This window comes from Sceloporus undulatus, chromosome 3, assembly GCF_019175285.1.
Source record: "Sceloporus undulatus isolate JIND9_A2432 ecotype Alabama chromosome 3, SceUnd_v1.1, whole genome shotgun sequence".
Taxonomy (NCBI): Eukaryota; Metazoa; Chordata; class Lepidosauria; order Squamata; family Phrynosomatidae; genus Sceloporus; species Sceloporus undulatus.
This window is the reverse complement of record NC_056524.1, coordinates 219552995-219578857: the sequence shown is the minus strand read 5'-3', so window position 1 is coordinate 219578857 and position 25863 is coordinate 219552995. Positions and strand designations below refer to the sequence as shown.

The 25863-nt window shown below is 40.9% G+C and overlaps 1 protein-coding gene across 4 annotated transcripts in view; it reads left to right on the top strand.

Annotated features, from left to right (window-relative positions):
* The window catches only part of TRPM2 (transient receptor potential cation channel subfamily M member 2), a 60449-nt gene that overhangs the window by 27327 nt on the left and 7259 nt on the right, over positions 1–25863 (top strand). For 2 of the 4 annotated variants that reach the window (XM_042459494.1, XM_042459497.1), the window contains 17 exons: positions 892–1004; positions 2754–2967; positions 3532–3650; positions 4510–4642; positions 4802–4973; positions 6019–6193; positions 7127–7308; positions 9222–9354; positions 10754–10841; positions 11854–11941; positions 14133–14284; positions 16144–16220; positions 16466–16567; positions 19021–19107; positions 20858–20963; positions 21855–21956; positions 24239–24355. In XM_042459494.1, the coding sequence (XP_042315428.1) occupies positions 892–1004; positions 2754–2967; positions 3532–3650; positions 4510–4642; positions 4802–4973; positions 6019–6193; positions 7127–7308; positions 9222–9354; positions 10754–10841; positions 11854–11941; positions 14133–14284; positions 16144–16220; positions 16466–16567; positions 19021–19107; positions 20858–20963; positions 21855–21956; positions 24239–24355 (2160 nt within the window). Of the gene's footprint in view, positions 1–891; positions 1005–2753; positions 2968–3531; positions 3651–4509; positions 4643–4801; positions 4974–6018; positions 6194–7126; positions 7309–9221; positions 9355–10753; positions 10842–11853; positions 11942–14132; positions 14285–16143; positions 16221–16465; positions 16568–19020; positions 19108–20857; positions 20964–21854; positions 21957–24238; positions 24356–25863 lie in introns of those variants that run through there. The other 2 variants (XM_042459495.1, XM_042459496.1) reach the window with 2 other exon arrangements.

The window sequence follows — 25863 nt, the reverse complement described above, 5'->3', positions numbered from 1 at the left end:
CTAAGTTGACCCTATCTTAGGGTTTTCATTGCAAGATTTGATCAGAGGAGGGTTGCCTTTGCCTTTCTCTGAGGCTGAGAGAGTGGTACTTGCTGAAGGTCACTCAGTAGGTTTCCATGGCCAAGCAGGGATTAAAACCCTGGTTTCCAGAGCAGTGACATCACTGGGTCAGTCTTACTTAGAAGAGATAACATTGTTATGGACACATCACCCATACCTTTAAGTAAAGCAAACCCTTTGTCCACTACAGCTACAGGAACCCTGTTACCCTCATTTTCCTAGTCTATAGCACATCTGTTGTTGCTAATGCTTTCAGAATAAAAAATGTGGAATCTTCCTCTGAACTACAGCCGCTGCTGCTGATGGAGAACTTTGCCTGCCTTCCCCATTTCTCTAAGAACTACTGTGTCATAGTTTCCATTGCTCCAGGGAAGAAGTGGCTTTGTAGCTTGAATTGTAGATCCCCTGTAGTAAAAGGACAAGCTGGTCAGATGAATGAGAATGGATTGTGTGCATTACTAGTGCTTGGAAACATTGCTTTTTGGACTACAGCTCTTCAAATTCAGCTGGTCGGCTGGGATAGTTGTAGTCCAAGAAAGTAACATTTCCAAGCTCCCTGTGTTACATACTTTTGTGAAGGCCCTTGTTCCTTTAATGGTTCTATAGAAGAGATATTTTTAGCAAGTGTTTCTTGTTACACAAACAAGCTTAAATTCCCTCTTCCACACAGCCATTAACGGTACAAGAACACCTCCAGATTTTGCTCTGGCAACCCTAAAGACATCAAGAGATGCTAAAGGCCCAGTGTTGCTATTTTGACAGAACCTCCATAGTCTTCAAAAACTTGCATTGTACCTTGTTCTCATGGCGCTGTTCCCCTCCCTTTTGCAGGCCTTCTTAACCAAAGTTTGGTGGGGGAAGCTGAGTGTCGATAATGGGATGTGTCGTGTCATTGTGTGCATGCTGTTTTTCCCCCTCCTCTACACTGGCCTCATCACTTTCAGGTATTTGTGGGTCTAGATTGTGCTAGCTGTGGCATGGAGATTTCCACCTCATCCTTATGTGTTTTAAAACACGATTTTGCTTCACTATGTGCTATATAAGACAGATCATCACTAAACAGCAGCCAGCTATGCCCTGGCTTCATTCACCTCCTATAGCCCTCTGGATTCTCCTCCAAAAGTCTAACTGACCTGCATTGTATCCTATAGTTGTTGTTATTGTTTTTCATTATTTTTGTGATTTATAACCTTCCTCAGGGAGGTCAACAATCTATATAAACACAGTTAATTTCACGAATTCCAGGTATTTAAAGAACAAATTGTAAACATCCCAAACCACAAATTAGAATCTGTTTAATAATAGAAACAAACAACAGTCAAACACTTGTTTATTTCTCAAAATCTGTAAAAACAGGTTATGTTTTAATTAGTATCCCGAAGAAAGTGTTGACAGAACCAGCAAAACTCCAACAGAGATCTTTTTATATCATGTTTACACCTGTGAGGAGATACAGGACTTAAATCCTGGAAATCAGGTGGTGAGCATCTGGATAAAAATTAAAGGAGAAGGAAACAACAGGGATGTTATTGTGGGGGTCTACTACACCATCCCCAAGTCAAACTGAGGAACTGGATGATGCCTTTCTCGAACAGATGACCACAGAAATGAGAGATGTAGTAATGATGGGTCACTTCAACTATCCTGATATTTGCTGGAAGTCAAACTTAGCCAAACCAATAGCCCTATTTAAGTATTTGAAGGGGTGTCACATTGTGGATGGAGCAAGCTTGTTTTCTGCTGCTCCAGAGAACAGGACCCAAAACAATGGATGCAAGCTACGGGAAAAGAGATTTTACCTAAATATTAGGAATAACTTCCTGACAGTGAGAGCTGTTCAACAGTGGAACACATTCCCGTGGAGTGTGGTGGAGTCTCCTTCTTTGGAGATCTTTAAATAGAGGCTGGATGGCCATCTGTCAAGGATGCTTTGATTGAAAGTTCCTGCATGGCAGGGGTTGGACTGGATGGCCCTTGTGATCTCTTCCAGCTCTATGAATCTGTTTATTTATAATATAATTTATTATAGAGTGTAGAAAAAATAGCTGTACCATGTGTAACTTTGTAGAGAAGTCATGATTAATAACAAACTTCTACTATTTGTGCATACAAAATACAGATGTGTGTTGGCTTCATGACTAAATATAGAGGTAGGATGGTCCCTCTGCCCTATGGTTGTAAATTTTCAGTTATGAAGCAACCACAGAATCATGCTTTCCAGCAATGTGTTGTGCCTGCTTCTGTATTAGAGTCAGCTGCTTCCCTCTTCAGGCTGATGAAATTTACACAACACATAAATCTGTGAATGAGATGAACAGCAAAGCTAAAGCTCAGTCTGGTGTTTTCCACTTTCTTAAAGTAAAAGTGAAACTTTATATGCAAGATGGAATCAAATTAGGTGCGGAAATTCAGTACAAGCACATATCGTTGCTCAGGTGTATTATTTTCACAGTCTTGCAAGACAGAGCTAAGTTTTCTGATTGGTTATTTGGGCTGAAATTTGGGTGGATGAAACTTTGGTGAACAAAACATTGGATCTTTTCTAGCAAAATCCCCTAAGTGGTATTTCAGCCCTGACACCAGGCATATTGATATGGAAAAATGAGAAGGGACAACTACAGTAACATGGTATCATCCCTGCCTCCTTCCTCCCTTTTTCTTTTCCTTCCTTCCTTCTTTCTTTTGTTGAACAGAGAGAAGAGACTCCAACCAATGACTTGTCTGAACCGCTTCCGGGCCTTCTTTACAGCTCCTGTTGTCATCTTCCACCTCAACATCCTTTCTTATTTCACCTTCCTCTGTCTCTTTGCCTATGTGCTAATGATAGATTTCCAGTCAACTCCATCCTGGAGGGAGTATATCATCTATTTCTGGCTTTTCTCCTTAGTGTGTGAGGAGACACGTCAGGTATTCAGTGAATAAAAAAATAGAAGGTTCGGGGGTGAGACTGCAACTAAAAAGCAGTGGTGTGTAGCTTCTGACTACTGCCTTAAGCCATCCTTCCCCACTCCAACGTGGTGTCCTCCGAAGGCATTGAATTACAATTGTCATAAAAGCCTCCTAACATGCTCACTGGGAATGCTTCCTGGGATGATGGGGTGTTTAGTCCAATATATTTGGATGCAAGGATACCAACTTTAGAAACACTGCCTGAAGTTTTGGACTTTTCCAGGTTATTGTTTTATATGCAAGAAATACATAATTGTTACTCATGTATTGGCACCAGCCTGCCATGACCATTGTAGGGAAGGTGGCTTTGATTTTAATCAAAATTCAATCCACAGTTTGCTGATTCAGAGGTAGCAGGAAACTGTGGTTTGACAAACTGCAAAGATACTTTCAGTGCAAAAGAGAGGGGAGAAGGGAATAATAATTAGAATATGATTATTTTAGCTCTAGTGAACTGTGGTTTGTTGTATAAAGAGTCTTATGTCTGAACAGAGCCTGTAAAACTGTTCCTTCTTTCTTCAGCTCTTTTATGATCCAGATGGGTTTGGCTTGTTGAAAATGATGTCTTTGTACCTCAATGATTTCTGGAATAAATTGGATGTGTGTGGTATCCTTATCTTTATAGCTGGCCTGGCCTGCAGGTGAGTTACTGTGCCATCATACCAGTTACTTTTTCCGGGAAAGGAACAGGACAGGGAATTTTTCAAAATCATGTTAGGGTATTTGTTTCCTTATAAAAATCCAAATTACAATTTCCAATGGAAGTCTAGATAAGGGTCATTTTAAAAATTATTTTCTCAATCATTGGTGTGGTGACACCATGAGTTACCCACACAGAGTGGCACCAACCTTAGTGATGCCACTGACTGAATGCAAACTACTTTAAATTCAGTTTACAGCAACTGAACTAAGGGTAAAGTGGCAGGAGGAGAGAGAACTATAATATATATATTGTTGGAAAAGTGGGATGACAGATGATTAACTGGACTGTCCCTGCCAAATAGGGACAGTTAGAGCATATGTGCTAGGGATATTTATGAAAAAGCTACAGCAGAATCATATGCACAAATGTCTTCAATTATTTGAACATAGTCTAGCCCAAGTCATTTTGTTGCCTGAAGCAGAGGAACAAAATGCCCTGTTGCCCCATCTAGTCAAAGTGCACAGTTCCCATAGTGGGCCAAGTTATTTTGGCATTTGAGCACTCTTCCCAATGGAAAGATTATCCCTGTTTGAACAACTGTTTTCTACTGCAAGGGTACATATTCAGTCTTCTGACAATCAGGCTTCTTTGATCTAAATCCTTGAGTAGACCCACTGCATCAGTGTACCTTATATAACTATTGGCTTATCAAGTCTCAATTCGGTTAGTGGGTCTACTCTAGATGGGAGTAACAGAGTTAGTGTCTGAAGATTATTGCCTTTGTGAACATGATCCTGACATGTCCTTTGGTTAACATAATAAATAAATGTGTGTTTGTTTCTTTCCCTTCTCCTAAGATGGATTCCAGCTTCTTTGTATCCTGGAAGGATTATATTATCTCTGGCTTTTATTATTTTCTGCTTGCGCCTGATGCACATTTTCACAATCAGTAAAACTCTTGGCCCCAAGATCATCATAGTAAAGAGGATGGTAAGTTGTTTCTGCTGATGAGCACTATGGTGGCTACACACAGTCTCTGGTGTTGATTTTCTAATAGGGATGCAAAGATGTTCAGGGAGGCGGGTGTCCATGATCGTTGTTCCCACTGCAAATAACTACAATTTCTGCTTTGTATTTATGTCTTTACAGATGAAAGATGTCTTTTTCTTCCTTTTCCTTTTGGCTGTTTGGGTGGTGTCCTTTGGAGTGGCCAAGCAAGCCATCCTGATACACAATGAGAAGCGGGTGGATTGGATTTTCCGAGGCGTTGTCTACCATTCTTATTTAACAATATTTGGGCAGATCCCATCCTACATTGATGGTACAGTAAAAAGTCTATATGTCAGACGAAGGAACTGGCAAAACCACTTCTGAGTATTCTTTGCTTAAGTAAACACTATAAAATTCATGGGGTCACCATAAGTTGTCAAGTGACTTGCAGACACACACACACAATCTCATTTGAAATATTGACACAATCACATTTTTTAAATCAATGAGTGATATTTTTTTGGTGATATCCCTATACTCAGTTATGACTAGACATCCATGTTAAAGAGAAACCTTTACCTTTACCATTGAAGTTATTTACAAACAGCCCTAAACAGGCTCAGAAGACTGATCTTCCATGGCAACATGGGTACCAATTTCATAATGTCTAAAAGAAGTAAAAAGAAACCAATACTATATGTGAATAGTTAGCAGGACAGACATGTGATCATGGCTCCCCCTCTTCATACACTACAATATGACTATTAACAATAGCTATTCTTGAAGGTATGAAGTGCACTGTCTAAACAGTGGTTGTGTTGTTGCTCCACCTTGCTTGTCTTTACATAGTGAGAAAATTAGCTTAGTATTAAACTGTTTCTACTCTCTGCTAAGCCTGTTCTGGTCTGATTAAATTACATGTGAAGTTTTATGCACCAACATTTGTTTCTCAGTCCCAAGGCAGCTGCATTGCTATGCTCCCCATTCCTTCATCTTCATTTGCTGCTATAAATAGCATTCCAAACAAGCAATCGCAGAGTCCCCAGGAGACAAGCTGTTGTCTCTGTCTCTGGCAGCATTTCAGTGGCAGAATATCTTTATCATGTTTCTTAGTGGAAGACAGGTGCATGATGATGTGACTCAGCTGCTTGTTTTATCATCAGCTTTCAAAACCATTTAACATGCAGTTGAGTCATTCATCCCACCCTTCCAAAAATGTGCATTTTTCTCAACTCTTAACAGAGTTTGAAAATCTGTTATTACCGGCTATAGATATGGCAATTCAGTTTACTCTCAGAAAGCAAAGGAACAGGATGAGATTCCACCTATTGCTTGGCTAACTTGGCATTTGTTGGATTCATTGTGTTTTCTGGCAGGAGTGAACTTCAACCTCGATCAGTGCAGCCCAAATGGGACTGACCCCTACAAGCCCAAGTGCCCTGAGTACAATGGGCAGCCTGTCTTCCCGGAGTGGTTGACAATAATTTTGCTGTGCCTCTACCTGCTCTTCACTAACATTCTCCTCCTCAACCTCCTCATTGCCATGTTCAAGTGAGTTCCACCCTTTGAGCCAACTTGTACTGTAGTCCTCTCCTTACTAAAAATGTAAACCTTCAACTTGTCTTGTTATCACATGCCAGAACAAATAATGAGACTGTGGAGATTATTACACGAGAAATCAGCTGTGGGTTACATGCGGTTTCTATCCATAAGAGACTGATCTTACCATACTTCCCCATATCCAAGCAGTAGATAGCCCATACCCAATCCAGGCTTCTCTGGCTGTTTTTCAAGAATGGGATTTTCCCATTCTTGAAAAACTGCAAGAGAAGCCTGTGTTCGGTATGGGCTGCCAACTGCCTAGGCACAGGGTAGTGTGGTAAGATCTGTCCGTTAGGTTTAGAAACTGCATGTAACCCCGGACTGATTTCTCATATGATAATCTCCAGAGAGTGTGCTAGCACATTTTTTCAATGACTTTTCTTGTTTGAAGAAAAATTCAACACTTTGCTTTCCTCAGTGAAAACAAGTTTTTTTGACACAGAAAAATTGTGCAATTTGCTTAACATAGTTTTTTTGCACAAAAAGCAAGAATATTTTTTCAAAAAATATTTATTTGCTTGATTTATATCTCACCTTTCTCCCAAAATGAGACTCAAAGATCCCCAAATGAGAAAAACCTTGCACCATGTAAGCATTTTCTCAACATCTTGTCTTTCTTATCATGGTTGAGAAAATTTGCCAGCATTCTTTATATCCCTACTGTTTCTCTGATGACAAAGAATTTAGAGGCTAGTGAGTCCTGAAGATCTGGGTCATTTGCTTTGAATGTGCTTAAGCTGGTTGTAATAATTTGAGTGGAAGGCATCAGGACCACAAAAAATTACGAACAGAGAAACTTCCTTCCTATATATCCATAACGTATTTAGAAGGTTGTGATCAGCGCAAGGCAGAGGTAACTTTTCTGCTCTTCCTCTCTTCCAGTTACACATTCCAGCAAGTTCAGGAGCACACTGATCAGATCTGGAAGTTTCAGCGACATGACTTAATTGAAGAGTACCATGGGAGGCCCCCAGCTCCACCACCCTTCATCCTCTTAAACCACCTGCAGCTTTTTGTCAAACGGGTCTTTCTCCGGAAGCCGGCCACTCGGCACAAGCAGCTTAGTATGGAGCAACTTTACTACAGTTTTGGTTCCTCAGGGCTGTTTTAGGAGAGGCCTTTTTCTAACCAGAAAGCAAAACTGAAGGTTTTTTAGGGTGCTGAAGGGCCCTCAGAAACAGTTTTACAGGAGGCTCACTTGCGGTCATGTTTTCCCCAATCTGTCATGAAGTACTAAGAGTGAGCATTATATAGTGAAGGCAAAAAAGGGCCATAAAACACCAGCCATCAAAACAAGAGAGCTGTTTTTTCCACAGGAGCTTGTGGGAGGTGTAGAGGCTCCGATTACCTTTCTCATTGTGGCACATGTTTCCAAATTACCATTTTCCAATTTTCTCCTCTCTTTATTTCCAATGTCAGTGAGAGAAAAATCATCATTAAAAAAGAGTCACAAATGGCTGTGTTTCCCCCAGCTTGTCATCATGATGTGTCCAGAGTTTGCGGGATAAGGGTGAGGGGAAATTGTGATCAAGGCTGTTATTCATCTAGTAAGCTTTAACTGACCATTTGTTAAATCCATCATTTCTAAGTTACCGGAAGTGATCTTCCTAAGGTAAATTGTGAGATATTAAGTTCACATATGGTTCAAATTGTTGATTAATTTATTAGAGAGTCATTTTTATTCTTATCGGATAAATCTCACAGCTGAGCCCATGGGTGAAATAAGAGCTGTAGGTATAACATTGGTTTTTTTTAAACTGGATTTTTCAAAATAGAACTACAGTGCACCCGTGCTATATGTGGCTTTAAGCATACGCTGAAGCTGCATGGCAACCAAACAAATGGTGCACACTCCCATGGCGTGCGCACCTCACCATGCCGTGAGCATGTGCCCCATTGTTTGCAATGGGATGCAAGCATATACGGGATTTAACTTACGTGGTCGGGTCCAGAACGGATCTCCCGTGTAAGGGAAAAGCCCACTGTATAAGGAGAGAGGGAAAAAGGAAGGAAAAGGAGGAGTACATAGGATATGGATGTGGACTAGGCATATAGAGTATGCAGTTGACCCTTTGGATCTGTGGGGGATTCAGGTCCAGGACACCCCATGGATGTGAAAAAATGTGACTAACCATATTCCACATTTATTAAATAGCAGCAACGTGAACACGCATGTTTCAGCGTATCCGTGTTCACATTGCCACCATTTAATAATATGGGGCATGACACTCCACAAATGATATAATCAGTGGATCCAAAATCATGGATCCAAACAGCCAACTTTACATTAATATAAGGTTGTTGTTGTTGTTGTTGTTAATATATTGCTATGCATTAATTATATTGTAAAACAATGTAATGTATTTCCAACACAGTCAGCCTTTGGTATCCGCAGACTTGCCATTCATGGATTCAATCGTCTGCAGACAGCAAGCCCACGTTGTCCCCAATGGTGGTCCATGCACATGTCTCTGCCACCGTTAGAGACAGCCCCATTGTCCCGTGGTGGTGTGTGCACATGGCTGCATCATCAGTAAGTCTCATTGTCCCTAATGCGGCCACACCACCACTGGGGACATTGGGGTCTGTCCCTAATGGTGGTGCAGCCATGTGCATGCACCGCCATTGAAGTTCCATTGTCTCTAATGGCAGTGCGGCTACATGCATATAATGCCATTGGGGACAACAGAACTTGAGCATCTGCGGATTTTGATGTCTGCAGGGAGGAGGTCCGGAACAGATCCCGTTGGATACAGGGGGCAGACTGTATATATTTCTAAAAATACATTTTCTTGAAGTTGCTGTATAAAATACATATTCATGCACAACTAAACCAATAGAATCTTTAAGTATGGTAGATAGTGAATGTATCTTGGAATTTTTTAGCACACAGATTCAGATATGTAGACGGAAAGCTGCACTCCATATTGCAGGAGTTTTCTTTCCATAATCCTCTCTGTTTTAATTTGGCCTGCAGAAGAGAAGCTTGAGAAGAATGAAGAGGCAGCTCTTTTATCCTGGGAAATGTATATGAAGGAAAACTATTTGCAAATCCAGCAGTGCCAATGGAAGCAGAATAGTGAACAGAAGATTCAGGACATTGCAGACAGGTGAAGACTTTGCTATGTTAAATTGTCACCAGTTCCAAGCCATCTGGGAGTCCTGTGTCTGGGAACTGTAAGAGCAGAATTCAAAATGGGTGTGATGAGTTCTACATCACTTGAGAAATACCTTGTGACTGCTGCAGGCCTCTCACTATCACCTCACCCCCATGTTCCTGTCATAATTTAGAACACTGGCTAATGAGGAAATATGTCAATCTAGCTGAGCCACAAGTTGAACCACAAGTCCACATACTGTGGAAGAGAACTGCTTATATACAGTGGTAGCAGAGGCAGCCCTGTGTATGTATGTATGTGCCTTCAAGTCAACTGTTGACTTATGGTGATCTCATAAATTTCATAGGATTTTCTTAGGTAATGAATAGTCAAAGGTGGATTTTGCCAGTTCCTTCCTCTGGAATATAGCCTATAGCACCTGGTATTCACTGGCAGCCTCTCATGTAGCTTGGCAGCTTTCAAGATCAAACTTTAAGCAGGGTCACCTCTGATTAGTACATGTATGGGAGACTACTAATGAATACCAAGTGCTGTAGGTGATATTGTAGAGAAAGGAGCTTGGCAAAGCCAGCTTGAAACAAAATGAATCCTTTACACATGGGGGGAGAATGGTAGATCAAGCACCTGTGCCTAGCCATTGTTCCCCTCTCTATTTCTTCCTACTCTTTCTCTGAGTCTCCATCTCTGTATATATCTGGGATTTTCATTTTGATGTATTTTATGTTTATTTTTTATCTTTTCCCCTCCCCTTCTCTCCAACTCTCAGTTTCTCTTTGCATCTGGGGTTTTCCTGCCAGTTGTCTTCACTACAAACTCCATTTATTCATGCATCTGAGATTTCTATTTAATTTTCCCATCCTCTTCTTGCCAAAATTAACATTTTCGTGTTCTGCATTCTTTATGCTCTGTGATTTTTTGTGTGTGCCTTGTTTTGCTGACCTCCTTATGTCTAAAACTTATTTCTTTATTCATCTGGAACTGCTGAATGGAGGGTGTCTCTCCTTTTTCAAGTCCTGTTGTAAAGGACGGGTATCTTTCAGAACAGAGCAATTGTGTGCCCTTTCAGTTTGATAATCTGTAAATCATCTATTATTTTATCAATGTTTTATTGTATTCTGAATATCAGAGAGGGGAAGAAGTGGTTCTGGTAATTTCTATTCTACCTGCTTAAAAGGGGGGGGGGAACTCTACATCTTGACTGAGAGTGAGGATACTATTACTGATTCTGCCATGGGCAGCATAATGTCTTTTGACAAAACTGAATTATGGAGTATCACTCTGATGCACACAGTAGGGCTGTAGATTATAGCCCCAAAGTAATGAATGTAGAGATTTCAGTGATCTTCTATTCCTTCTTGACCTCCAGTAAGCATTTGTCTCTTTTTTTCAGAGTGGATAAACTGGCAGAAATGCTGGACCATGATCAGGTGAAAAGGACAGGACTGGTGGAGCAGAAGTTAGGATACCTGGAAGAACAGGTAAGGCTGGTGGATTATGTGGCAAAAATGTCAATCTGAGAACTGGAAAAAGTGGGAAGCCAATGAGGTCAGATACCTTGTCTTGTTTGCCACACTGTTCACTAAAACATGGGACATGGGGCCGATTCCCACTACACAAGACTAGTACTATGTTCCACTTTAACTGTCACAGCAACATCCTATGCAATCTTGGGGTCTGTAGTCTAATGAGACATGAAAACTCCCAGGCAAAGAATTCTAAATTACTTCCCTAAACTGCATATCCCAAGGTCCACAGGATATTGCCATGCAGTTGCAGTTGAATATAGCACTGGCATTATTTAGTGTGAAAGGGCCCATGATGGAAGGCATAAAGATGCCTTGCTAGGGTCCCTTTCATGCTATGCCATTATGATATGATCCCACTTTAACTGCTGTGACAATATCTTATGAAATCCTGAGATTTGTAGGCCTTAGAGAAGCTAGTTTGGGGAGATACAAAAGAATTCAAAATACCCCTCCCTGGATTTCATTAAATGTTGCCATAACAGTCAAAGTGGAATCATGTGAGTGTGTAGTGTGAAAAGGAGCCTAGGTCCCCAGATTCCAGCTTATTTCTGACATTAAATTGCCCTGAGACAAGAAGCATGGCATGTTCACCTTCATCAGAGGTAGACAGCTGTAGCCTTTCCAATGTGCTTTGGTGGATACAATTCCCTCAAATTTCCACCACTGCCAATGCCAGCTAGGTCAGATTGGAGTTGTGTGGCAGAAACAACTAGATCACAGGTCACCTCTGATTATTATGCTTAACATTGTCCAAGTGGGGAGGTTGCTGTCTGGGAAAGAAGACAGGCTCCATTTAAATGACTCCCAGGTAAGAAGGCTGAAGAGTTCAGTCCCAGATTTCTTCTTTGTACTTAAACTCAGCACAATAGCCTTATCATCTTCCTCCCTCCCATTCATTTTCTGGGAAGAAGTGCTACTTGGTTAGTACAGACATTAACAGGCTTGATGGATTGCTTCTCTCTAGTCATTCCAGTTTGCAAAGGCCCTCCGGTGGGTTGTTCAGTCGCTGTCTAACAGTGGATTTGGAGCAGAAGAAGATGCTCCTATCATAGGTATGTCTGGCTGCAAGTGAATCTGACTGCTGTTTCTTACAGTAGATATATGCCTGTGTCACATATGATGCATATGTCATTTTCAGCTTTTCCTGAAATATGCACAGATGGGACACTGATCGTTCCTCTGTGTTTACTTACATTTTGAAGGGGAAAAATATGTATTTCACATACCCCAACTTTCATAAGTGAAATGCTTACTTTACTGAAACCTGAATACAGGAAATATCACAGAAGCTGGACTTGTGATGATGCATTGCCAGTGTATGTAGGGTGCTGTTTGTTCAGCTGAGTTTCTGAGATTTATGGATCTAATTTGAGAAATAAGGGTATAAGGGACTCTGTGTCTGCATGTGTGCACAAATGTGTTTTGGCTATCACTGGGAGATTTATTACATATACTTGAATCACATTGTTCTAATGGATAAAATCTTTCCTGAGTGTGGCAGGTTCCTAATTAGACTGGTTGATACTTGCTGTTCATTTTTGCACTTCATCCTGTAGTGAGTACTGACATTACCATCTTTACGCTTACCTCTTTGTTGTATTATCCTTGCCTGTTGTTTACTCCTAGAAGGAGGCACTTCAAGTAGGTTCATCATTTGAAAAGAAGTTCAAATGATGTCCTTGCCCATGAGGAAATCTTTCATTTGAACAAAGAGAAAAATGACACAAAAAAGTGTACACCACTACACAGGTGTAGACCACAGGACTCGGTCCTCTATGTAGATAATTCCTATCATCAGTGAAAGCCCAGTGTATAACAGATTGAGTGGGGATTTTTACCCTAAAAGGTGGGGGGTATTGAGGGTTCCCACCAGCAATGACAGTATCTCCTTGGAATTTGCGGAAATTATAGCTCAAAAGGAGGTCTGCAAGAAGAGTGTAACTTCTTTTTACCTATGTATATCACTACTAACTGCAACAAGCACTGCAGGTTCAGTGAATAGAAGTGTTTTATTTAGAAATGTGCAAGAAAGGTGTGGAAAGTTGGATAGAATTAAGAGTTATGGGGTGAAATCATTGCCAGTCTTGAAGAGAGGTCAATAGAAAATGGGGAGTGTCCCAGACAGTATCTGGGGGTTACACAGAGAGAGTGGAACAACATGGCTAGGGACTGGGAGTTACTTATATCCTATTTCATACCCTCAAAGGGTGTTTGGTGCAATATTTGGTGTGACATAGATCTTGATTACTTTCCCAAGGGTTAAACAAAAGGGGTCTGGAATGGCTGATGGCTTTAGTTCCAGAGTGATAAAGCACTGATTAGATTTGAGACAATCACTTGATGGATGGGCAGGAAGAATGAATGGGAACATGTCATGAGGTGAGGGTATGGTCTATGATTGTTTGCAATGAGACTTCCTTTGCCTCCATTGCAAGAGGAAATGCAAAGAGCCTGTGTGTGTGTGTGCGCGCGCGTGCGCGCCAGATAGTCAACAAATCAATTTCCTTGTATCTAGGTCTTACACATGTCCTCAGATCAGTGTGACTCCTTACACATTTAACTTTCTAGTTTCTGCAGGTAATCGTGACCCTGAAACATATCCAACATTGGATATTAATTATGAAACCCCCTATTCAGTGGGAGGGGTGTAGGTTATGATAGAGTATGCTAACAGGATTTGGAAAACTGTTTTTTATTATCCCCTAAAATTGGGGCTTTGTGAACAAATATCCATTACACTAGAAACAAAGGTATTGTATTACATTTTTCAGCCTCAGGGGTTCAGAAATGTGTAAGATTTTGTCTATTTTGTCTATTCTGTCCACTTGTGTATTTGTATGTTATACATAAGAATCGGTATGTTGTCTCAGAGTGATAATTTATCAAGTTCAAAATATTGACAAGCACTGATAACAAAACAAATTTAAATATATTTCCACAATGCTGTTTATCATGTAATTTCTGTCTTATTCACAGAAATTGGGGAGAGGAGTGCTCCAAATCAACATTGTCTGTCTGCTGTATTTTCCAACTGCTCCCTCCATCTTAGCCTGTTTCTCTCCCCCTCCCTCCAAAACAAAATCTATTAAGAAGGAAAAGAGAATATATTTATACTGGTTGGTGGTACTTGTAGCACTCAGTCTGAATGTGCACAGAGGCAGAAATTTGAAATAAGTAGACAAACAGATGCACGACACAGACTGATTGTGTGTTGCATGAAAAAGAATTTTTGTTTTAATTCAGTCCCCAGCAAAGCCCCTGAGATTAAGGAGTCTTCTGGAGATGACGTCCCAGAATCTTTTCATACCCTATACCATGTGAGCGCAAGGAACCTCATGTATCCCAGCTCCAGTGCTGTCCGCTTTCCTGTGCCAGATGAGAAAGTGCCATGGGAGGTAGGAGTCTTAAATTCTTATGAAATGAGATCTAGTTCCATGAAGAAAGGTAAGAACAATGGCAAGAGCAATGTTCTGTGACTATAGTTATGCATGGCCTGGGACACAGTTAAACTTCATAGCAATTCCCTCTCCCATACTGAGAATGATAGTTCAACGAAGTGGAAGTAGGGAATCAGAGAAATCAGGGTTTGAATCCCTGTTGAGCCATGGAAACCTACTAGGGGTTATTGGATAAGTCACACCCTCTCAGCCTAAGAAGAAGTCAATGGCAAACCTCTGAATAGATCTTGCCATGAAGACCCTGTGATAGGTTCACTTTAGGGTTGCCATTCAATGGAAATGACTTGAAGGCACACAACAACAACATCATGCATCTAAAGAAGTAGACAAAGAACCCATCACACAAGAAAATAAAGGGGAAACAGAGCCTTTTAGCATGCCTTACCGCATAGCATCATAGGGCTTCAGTTCACTTCTCACAGGGGAGGGTTGTACAAGTGTGTCTTTTGTCAAACTTATTTTTCCAGCTAGAAGAAAGACATAGTTTTCCAACCATCTCCTACAGGAAGAAAACTGAAGTGCTATGATATCATACAGTAAGGCAAAAGAAAGCTGCTACTTTTCAGTTCCATTTCAGCTTTGTTTTCTTGTGCAATAAAGCTCCAAGTCTATGAAAGCTTATACAGTGCTCCCTCGGGTTACGAAATTAATTCGTTCCGCGGCTAATTTCGTAACCCGAAAACCTTCGTAACCCGAATTGCCATAGGCGCTAATGGGGAAAAAAGCCGCGGCTCTGCCGCGGCTCCATTGAAAACAGCGCCGGCGTTTTTTCGTAACCCGAAAAAACGTTCGTAACCCGAAACAATAAATCCCTATGGGATTTATTCGTATCCCGAAAAATTCGTAAGCTGGGTAATTCGTATCCCGAGGTACCACTGTACTACAATTTCTTTCACTCAGTCTCAAAGGTGCTACAAGATCCCTTTGCATAACAACAACAAAATTGTAATCATTTTGTAAGCAAATAACAACAATGGTGAAGGTGGATCCAGAAATACCCAATAAGGATTCTCCCTCTTATCACTGATCTACATTTTTACGAATTCGGTAGTAGACGCCATGTTAGTTAAACTGGCATACAAACTGGCACAATATTTCAATTTCTTTAATTGTGTGTTAAGTTTATAACTTTGTTTTTCCTTGTAACTCTTTGTGTGTGTGTTCATAAATTCATAAGCCCCAGTTTTGGGAGAAAAGTGGGATTTAAATAAAGAGAACAAATAAAATATATTCTTATTTCCTTCATTTTCAAAATGGATACCCCACTTCTTATCTCAGGGCAGGTCACAACAATCAAATACAAACAGGCACCATTTAAAAATGTATATTTAGATATATGTAAATAGATAGTCAGGCAGACAGATATGCTGCTGTGTCTAGATTGACCACCATTGTCCTCACAAGAGAAGCCTTGACCCTATGACTTTAAAAGGGAACCATGGCACATTGCGTATGCACAGTCATGTTTGCCTGTTTTATATGTTGCCCTTCAGCTAACAAGCCCTCAGAAGGCTGAGAAGCAATTATTGAAATACAATTTTTTTAACAATTTTTTTTAAATAGAAAAAAATGGGAAGAGCAGGAGAATATACTATTAAAAGAAAAGCAGCAGTCATGTCAGAGTTGCCAAAGAGAAGAGCTTACCAGAATTTGAATCCAAGGAAAGTTGCAGATCAGACAAAACTGTTTGAATTTTTTACTTTGGGGTTCCCAAGAACATCTTGTGCTTGAAAGATGGTTGGGTTTCACTATAGGAGATTCTGGGATATAACTGAAACAATTTTTTCCACTGACAGATAGAGTTTGAGATATATAATCCACCCTTTTACAGTGCAGAGCAGCAAGAGAACGCTACACCGGAATTTCTGAGAGAGTACGTATCCTGTCATACAACTCCTTACCCCACAGTGTACCTAACATTGGCTTTGCTCTTTACATATATCTTTCTTTTCCTGTTTCTATCACTTATCCTTGTGTAATTTATTCCATTGCACTTCCACCCTCTGGGTTTGTAGGGGATTTTTTTGGTTTGGTTTAGTTTTTTGTGTTTTGTTTATTTGTTTGTTTTGGTGACTTTAGATGTCAAGGAGGTGAAGGCTTGCCTCCTGTCTCTTTCAGCTCACTGGAGAATCTTTCAAGAATAAACTTCAACAGTATGGATGGAGATGTCAACAGACAGAGCTTTCATGGTACCTATCTGGTTGAAGATGGCCTGCCACTGTGAGTGAATCTGGTAACATGAAATGGGACTATGACTGTGCCCACTTTCTGTGCTAGGAACAGGTTATCATCACAGATCACCTGCCAAACATAGCCAATGTGATGCCTAAGAGAACTTTGGGACGATAAGCATAATAAATTTGTAAAAATCCATTGATCCCTTTTTCAGTCATATTTATAAATGCAGGTGAAAGACTATATGACAGTAATAACTAGTGTCGGCAGTCCATCTGATGAGTATCATAGGATTGGCCACCTGTCTATAATATTTGAAGAAAGATTGCTGAATCTGGGGATCTTGACTTGGGCTGCTTTTATTATAGTTTATTTGGTGTCCAAGTTTCTGAGTGCTGATTCTGTTAAATATCCTAGTTTACAGAACTTATTATTTATTCTTTCATTTATTTATTTATTATCACATTTCATCAAACTAGGAAAAGGCATTTCTTTGTATGACAGCTCCCAGAATCCTCCAGCCAGCATCACCAGTACGAATTCTTGGGAGTATATAATCTAATAAAATAATACAGTTGAATTAAAATAAGTTTTTCTAACTCCTGCATTTGCATCCTGCCCTTTATTCAAAGGCACCAGACAGAATGTACTTGATTTTCAGCATTTATCATTACTATGACCTGGTGTAACAGGCAAGACTGGTTTTGTACTTGGGCAGTTTGCTTCACTAGCAACAAACAAAGGGGAGACAAGTTCCACAAGCTCTAAGATGGTCAACTGTTTATTCGGTGTTTAAAAAGCCCAATGCATTTCGGCCACACTAGGCCTTCCTCAGGGGCTCAAAACAAATATAAATACATTTAAAGTATAATATTTAAAAAGATGGGACAACTATGATCAGACTGTGCCACAAAAATATCCATATAGTTCTTGAGTGTAATATAATGAAATGAATAGACTGAGCAACTATCTATAGATATCCCATCGTATCTCCCTGTGAACTGTCTCAAGACATATCATTGGTTATGCCTTTCCAAGGTCATCTGGAATACAGAAATGCTACAGTGTCTGCTCCCTTTATCTATATTTTGGAGTGTTTACAACTCCAGTGATTTCTTGTGACGGGTATGTATAACTTTGATAAGAACTATATGGATATTTTTGTAGCATAGTTTGATTAGTATCGTCCCGTCTTTCTATTATATTTTAAATGTATTTTATATTTGTTTTCAGCTCCTGAGGAAGGCCTAGTGTGGCTGAAACACTTTGTGCTTTTTAAACACTGAATAAACAGTTGACCATCTTAGAGCGCATGGAGCTTGTCTTCTCTTTGTTTGCTGCTTGGCTATGTGCTTTTAGTTCTTCACCTACACAGTTTGTCTCATTAGTTTCACTGAAATAATCTATGAACACCATGCACCAGGTTCCATCCCTTCAGAGCAGGTGTGGAAATATTTTGTTTAGGTCTGCATGATTTTCATCAAAACACAGCCACGTCCACAGTGTAAAATGGCCAGAGTTACAGATATGATTCTTATCTTTCTTTAGTGCACAAGGAAAAAGAGGAGACATTTTTACACAGGCATTTGCCTTTCTTGACTTGTGCAGGTTTTCCTCCCTCAAAGAGGCTTGCCTTTTGGAAGACAAAGCAAATGTGGGGTGAATAATATTAATAGCTTACAGAGGGTAGACTGGGCAAAAGAGTAGAGCCTCGAGAGCTTGGTGATTCATAGTGAAGGGTCCACATTTCCTTGATAGACCAGAGGTTCGCACAGCCATTTTTGCCTGATCCAGGCACAGGATGGGATGGGGCCTGAATGGATAAAGTGGGTCTTATTGCACATTAAATTGCTGCTGTGCTGCTGATCGAACACCACCCATCCCCAAGCCGACCAATTTTGAAGGAAGCTTCTGTTCTATCAAAATCTGTGGGATAAGCATGATTTGAGGATAGGTAGTGGTTGGCCGGCAGCACAGCAGCAATTTTGTGTGCAATAACACCCATTTTCTCCTGTTGCAGCTCGATCCTGTACCATGCCCATTTGGGGCAAAAAAATGTGTGTGAAAAAATGCTGAGAAAAGATGTGTCTGAAACTGCAGAAATCTGCTGCTTCTTAAAGTATATAAGACTGAACTAGTATTACCCTTCTCCCTCAGGGTAAAAGGTTATTCTGAGATAGATTACATCTCCCACTCGCTCCATATGCAAGACTGTGTCACTCAAAATATTTTTTTTACGCTTCTGTTGGAGGAGATCTCATTCAGTACTAGTCTTTTCTCTCCCATGGCAACAGGATTTTTCTGCAGGATGAGTGTGGGGTCAGATTAAGCCCTGTTAATGACAAGTGTTTGTGTATAACTTCCTCTGATTTTTCTCTCCTGCACCTGATGATTTCTTTTAAAATGAGGGGTATGCCTATACTGAAACCATAGGTAAGGTTGTGGGCTATGATGTCCCCAGTTCGAGCCGTTTTGTTTTGTTTTGTTTTTCTTGACAGGAATCCCATGGGAAGGACAGGTCTGAGGGGCCAAGGGATTCTTCGTTTCTTTGGACCAAATCACGCACTTCACCCTGTTGTGACGCGGTGAGTAGAGCCACAGGACACTATTTCTCACCTACTAAGGGTAGTCTTCTGCCCTGAGAAGGTAGCTCTGTGCTAAGTAAACTGCCTGAAACCATGAAAGAAGCTGGAAAGGAAACACAGCTTCTGTTCAAGAACAGGTAGATATCTGTTTTTAATTCATGATGTTATTACAGGGCAATTTATCTGCTTCCTTTCTTCAAGAAGCTGTCTACATTTTTCTCTCATCACATTTATACTCATCTGAATGTTAGGAACCATCCTGTATTTCACGCACTGGTAAAGTGCCCAGCTTCTTTTCACCGCACTTTTAGGGCTCAGTGGTTGGCTGTAGGAGCTACTGCATCTTAAGTGTTGTATCCATGACAACACCAGAATAGAAGAAGGAACATGGATGTTCCTGGCCTGAAAGTGGACTCATGCAGGCCAGATGGGGCTGCACGTAGCTTTCCTGCTTCAAGACCTGCCAGAAGTAGAGTTTTTGTTATTAAGTCTGGAACCTAATACAATTGTTCTTCCATATCCATGGATTCTTTTCCACAGATTCAGCCGCCCATGGCTTGAAAATATATATTTTTAAAATATCCATTCCAAAAAGCAAATCTGATTTTATCATCTTATATAAGGGACAGCAGTTTACTATGCCATTGTATTTAATGGGACTTGAGCATCCATAGATTTTGGTATCCACAGGGATCCTGGAACCAAACCCCAGCAGATACCAAGGATCCACTGTAACTGATAAGCAGAGAAGTTCACCACAGTGTTTCCACGCCTACTGTTTAGAAGCCTCTCCTTCTCAGTTACTTTGTTAGTAAAGTTATGATAATTATATCCAGTTTTAATCCCATCTTGGAAATCAAGGCAATGCCCGCAGGGTTCCTTAGTTTGCTCAAGATAAGGCTATCATTGGTTATCAGTAATAATGCAAAAAACAGTAAGAAGACAAGCTCCACTTGCTCTGAGATGGCCTTCGGGGGCTAAACAGGAGGCCTTTTCTTATTAAGGCTGAAATGTGTTGGGCTTTTTAAAAGAACCGAGTAAACACTTGATCATCTCATAGCACAGGGAACTTGTCTCCTTACTGTTTTCTGCTTTCAATGTGCATTTCAGTACTCTCTTTTCTATTAGTCATAATGGGCATGTACCACCTCCACTACTGGATGCAGGATGTTTCTGAATAACAGTTAATGGAGAACACAAGTAAGAAGGTGCTGTGTAGATCTTGGAAAAGTTAACTTTTTTGGATTGTAATCACCAGACTCTCCCAGCTAGTATGGCCAGGGGGTGTAGCTATGGGCTGATGAAGGCCTTGGCTTGCCCAATATTAATTCTGTCCTCACTCAGTGATATTTCCCTTCATTACCCAAACTAAAAAAATATATATCAAGAACACTCACATTTGCTGTATTCACATTCTCTTAGCAACTTTGCCTGTCTTCCCCCCTCCTTCCTTTCTTTCTTTCTTTCTTTCTTTATTTCAAAGATATTCAAATGAATGAAAGCAATTTGGGGATTTAGGGAAAAATTCATTTGGAATTGTTATTTGGGAGACAATGCACCCATTCTCCCCAACAGCTACACCCACTGGCCATGCTAGCAGAAGGATTCTGGAAATCATAGTCCAAAAAAGTAGCATTGAGTTCTAGTGTGATTCTTATGGGTACTGGAATACTTTGGTGTGATCATAAATGGCTCTTAAGTTCTTACACATATTAAAACCTTGTAGCATCTTTCTCTTTGTTGTTTGTAGCTGGAGGAGGAATATGGATGGATCCATTTATCGAAAAAGCTTAAAGAAAATGCTTGAAGTCTTGGTGGTGAAATTTCCCTTTTCGGATCACTGGGCTTTGCCTGGAGTAAGTAGTTATGAAGCAATCTATTCAACATCAGTTTGTAGAAGGTGTAGTCTAACAATTTAATAAGGTTGCTGTGATCAATGTTAGATGCTATTAAAACACTCAGGACTGATTTCTGTGGGATTTGGCTGCCCACAAAAATCTTTCATAAGAAACATGTTGTGTTGGGTGTATTTTTTTATTTACTGATCCTGTGTGTTTGTTCTCTGCTCCAGTGTATGTTTAGTTCCTACAGTGTAGTTTCCCACAAAAGCCTCATTGGTTTGTCATAATTCAGGCTAGACATTCTGATATCCTTGAGTTCTCAAAATTGTGCTGTAATATTTACCAAGATGAGAGCTAGTGCAGTGTATTGGTTTGAATGTTGGACAATAACTCTAGACACTGGGGCTTGAATCCCGCTCAGCCATGGTAACCCACTGGGTGACCTTGGGCAAGTCACACTCTCTCAACCTCAGAGGAAGGAAAAGGCAAATCTCTCTGAACAAATCGTATGGAGAAAATCCCATGATGTGTTTGCCTTATTGTTTCCATAGGTCGGAAATGACTTGAAGGCACACAGTAACAACTTACTACGATGGTGTTCATGATAGGAAGAGTGCTTCCAGTGACAGGGCTCCTAGCACTAACAGTCCAAAGGGATTGTGCAGCTGTTAAAAATTGAAAGAAGCAAGTTTACAAGTTGAAAAATATCTGCATCCTCTCCTCACCTCCCTGCTACCCATAACATTCCATGACTGAGGAAAGACAAGTGCCCATGTCATCTTTCCCTGTATGTCAGAGTAATATTTCCCTATAGAGATTCCTGCTTACTTAGCTTAGTGTTGTCATCACAATATGTGTCAAGTCGTAGTTGCTTCTAACCATGTAGTGCTATTTTGATTGTTCCAGGGATCTCTGGAGCCGGGTGAAGCACTGCCACAGAAGCTGAAGCGGGTTTTGAGACGTGAATTCTGGCCACAGTTTCAGAAATTGCTGAATCAGGGCACTGAGGTATTTGAGCATCGACTGTGGGCCAACAAAAGCAGAGAAGGAGCACATAGCAATGAACTTTTCTTTCCTCCCCTTTCCCCTGCACATGTGGAGAATGGGGAAAATGCACTGATAAAGCTTTGGTGCATGATGTACCTAAAGGGCACCTAATGGGCTTTGATTCAATCATGATTACACAGTGGAGAGTGGTTTGGGGGACAACACACAAAGTATCAGTACTTTCCATTGTTTGTATAACCTGTTCCCCCACCAGCACCTCGAAGATGTGTTGGACTACAACTGCCATCACGACAATAGTCATGCCATTGTGACAATGGGATTCATAGTCTGGTACATCTGGATTGAGGAGGCTCTTATAGAAACAACTCTAGCCACAACCCTTGTAGAAACAACTCTAGCTGCTCATTTGCTGCCTTTGGGCCATTCTACTGGCAGTGTGACACTGGATGGGAAACCCTCCTGTAAACAGTGGTCCTCTAGATATTGTTGGTCTACCACTCTTACCAGCTCTAACCAACATAACGAAAGGGACCAGTCACATTGCACAATTATGGCCTTGGAAATCTATTTTAGCTGCCATGGCTGACACCTGTGGAATCCTGGGTGCTTGTAGTTTAGTGAGGCACCAGAGAAGCTCTCTGGCTGAGAAGTCTAAATAAATTCTAAATTCTAGAATTCTAAATTTAAATTTAAATTCTAAATTCTAAATAAACTGGAGCCCCAGGATTCCATAGGATGGAGCCATGGTAGTTGAAATTGAATCATTGTGCTATAACTGTGTAGTGTGAAAGAACCCAGTGTAAATTATGGCAGGTGTTACATTCCAGCAACATCTTCTAGGATCACTTATCCAGTCCCTGGACTGGACTGCTACATAGGATCCATGTACTGGGCAGATTACGCTCTGTCATGCCTTTTCCATATGTTCTATAAACAGAAAACCTGTCAATGGTTTCTCCTTAGAAGGAGAAGACTATAAATCAGAAACAGAAGCATAGGATGGAGAAAAAGAGGCATATGCAGGAAACAAGGGGGAAGGCTTGAAATGATGAGTGTTTCTCTGGGAACTGATTGGAATCTTCCTGCCACGTGGTGTAAGCCTTTGCCAATCTGGAGCCCTGCAGAAATATTGGACTACTAATGCCATAACCCCAACTCTGCAGCACAGTTGTGGGAAATCATTCCTTTCTTCCTTCTTGCAGCCTTGAAAGGGCAGGTGCAAGTCCTCATTTAGTAGAGCAATGCATTTTCAACAATTATTTAATAGCACACAGCTGTGAAATGATGATCTTATATGCTCTTGATTTTGAGGCAAATATATACAGTACTTAGATCCCTTATATACTTATACCAGGTTCTGACAATTGGTTCATCTAGTCCTGCATTGTTTACTTTTCCCCAGCTCTGCCACCTGGGGTCACTTTAACTAGAAGTGTGTGTGTGTGTGTGTGTGTGACTTGGGGCATGCACTAATGTTCCACTCTGTTTCTAAACAATAGCCTACCTAGAAGTTTTCACTGAGCTGATTCAAGGGTAAGCAGCTTGGTGCCTTCCATGTTTTGGACTAGAACTTTCACAGTCTCTAACCATTACCCATGCTGGCTTTTGGCTATGGGTATCATAATTCAACCCATTTGGAGACTATGAAGTTGGGGAAAATTCAAGTATTGATTTACAGCCTGCAGCAATGAGATTCCAATGGATTCCTAAAGCCACAACTACCCATTCAAGCTTTCACATTGTATTATTATTATTATTATTATTATTATTATTATGCTGGCTCTTTTCACACCCCAAATTTAGCCAGGATTTGATTATTTCTGCACTGCACTGAACATGAAACAAGTTCAGAATCAAATGTCAGAACTCCTGGTTGCCTTGACTATTGAATTCCCACCATACACACTTAAATACTCTTGCAGTATCAGAATTCACCATGCTATGTAGCAGGAGTAAGGAACCTTCAGCTCTCCAATGAGAAACTGCTTCTCCCAATATCACTTACCATTGGGCAAGCTACTTAGGGCTGATGACAAATGGAGTTCAAGGAAATCTGAAGGGCCAGAGTTCCCCAGACCTGTTCTTGGGCATCTTTTTAAAGGTCTGTTTTCCAGAAGTGAGAGAACAGAGCCAACCACTGGGCTCTTTCAGTGAAAGGGTAGTGCTTTTGTCAAATTACTGTTAGAGAAGCGGTCTTTGGAATCATAATTAGATCTCAGTACTATTTGAAAATACAATTCTTTTTGTCTCCTATTTTTCCTCCCTCTTATGCCACCTTGTAGATATACAAAGGATATGTTGATGACCCCAGGAATACTGACAATGCCTGGATAGAGACAGTGGCCATCAATGTGCACTTTGAAGACCAGAATGATGTGGAGATGAAGCGTATGAATTCAGTATGTGTCTCAGTAACTATTCTTCCCATTATGCCTCTGGATACAAATTCTGAGGCTCTGTACAGGAAGCCTGAGTTCATTGGCACCATTCTATAGATTGTGTGGCATGAAATCTTGCTCTGTGACAGTTAGCAAGGCCAGATCCTTGGATTTTAGCCACAAGGATGGGTGCTTTCTCAAGAAACAATATGAGGACAACATCAGAAAAAGCACCTTAAATAAGTGGGGGGAGGGGGGAGAGAAATTGTGATGAAAAAAGAATGGATGGCATTTAACCACTGGTGGCGCAGTGGTTAAATGCCTGTACTGCAGCCATTCACTCGAAACCACAAGGTTGCGAGTTCAAGACCAGCAAAAGGGCCCAAGCTCGACTCAGGCTTGCATCTTTCCGAGGTCGCTAAAATGAGTACCCAGACTGTTGGGGGCAAATTAGCTTACTTGCTAATTAGCTTACTTGCTGTTCACCGCTATGATCTTTGGAATAGCGGTATATAAATAAAAAAAAACAAACAAAGAAGGTGGTCGCTGTGTATGCAGTATGGCCCCACCATATTATTGGGATAGTCATCTGTGGATTCAAGCATCTGTAGATCACCCTGGCCCATTATTGGCAAAAGCAGCATGTGCATGCAGCAGCACCAATATGGCCATATACATGTTGGCACCCATTGAGTATAATGGGGCTTGCCCTTGTACGTTTTTTCTCATTCATGGGGGAGAAGCTGAAACAAACCCCTGCAGATGGGAAGGGTGCACTATATATGTATACGAGAGATTTACTGCATATTAGTGATTACAATAGGTTTTTATAGTTCTTGAGATTATCCAATACAGAAACACCATCAGTATCATACCATACATATAGTCTTACACAGAGCACTATGTTTTATATGACTCTTAAGCAGAGAGAAATAGAACAGACTCAACAGTATGGAGATTATCGCACTGCGTTCTGAGAACGTTCCGTATCATCACGTGATGAGAACGTTCCTGGAACAGATATTACCGCATTAGTAATCAAAACGTGATCAGAACGTGATCAGAACGGCAGTTTACCTCACTGTGATTCCTTTTTCTTGAAACCATTCTCAGAACGGTTTGCTGTATTACGTTTTGTGGGCTGTGTTCTGATGACGTCGCCACTCAGTGGTTGGACGGCTTGGGAGAGGCGCTGCTCCCAGGAAAGAGGGAAAAGGGAGGCTTGGCTTACTGAAATCCCTCACCTCCCTTCCCCATAGGAATCAATCCAAAAACGGAGGTTAAAAAAGAGCAGTGAGCCCTATGGGTCTTCCTCTGGGGAGGCAGAGGATGCTTGGCTATGGGGATGTCCTGCCATCTCTCTCTCTTCCCTCTTTCCCCATAGGAATCAATCCAAAAACGGAGGTTAAAAAAGAGCAGAGAGCCCTAGGGGTCTTCCTCTGGGGAGGCAGAGGATGCTTGGCTATGGGGATGTCCTGCCATCTCTCTCTCTTCCCTCTTTCCCCATAGGAATCAATCCAAAAACGGAG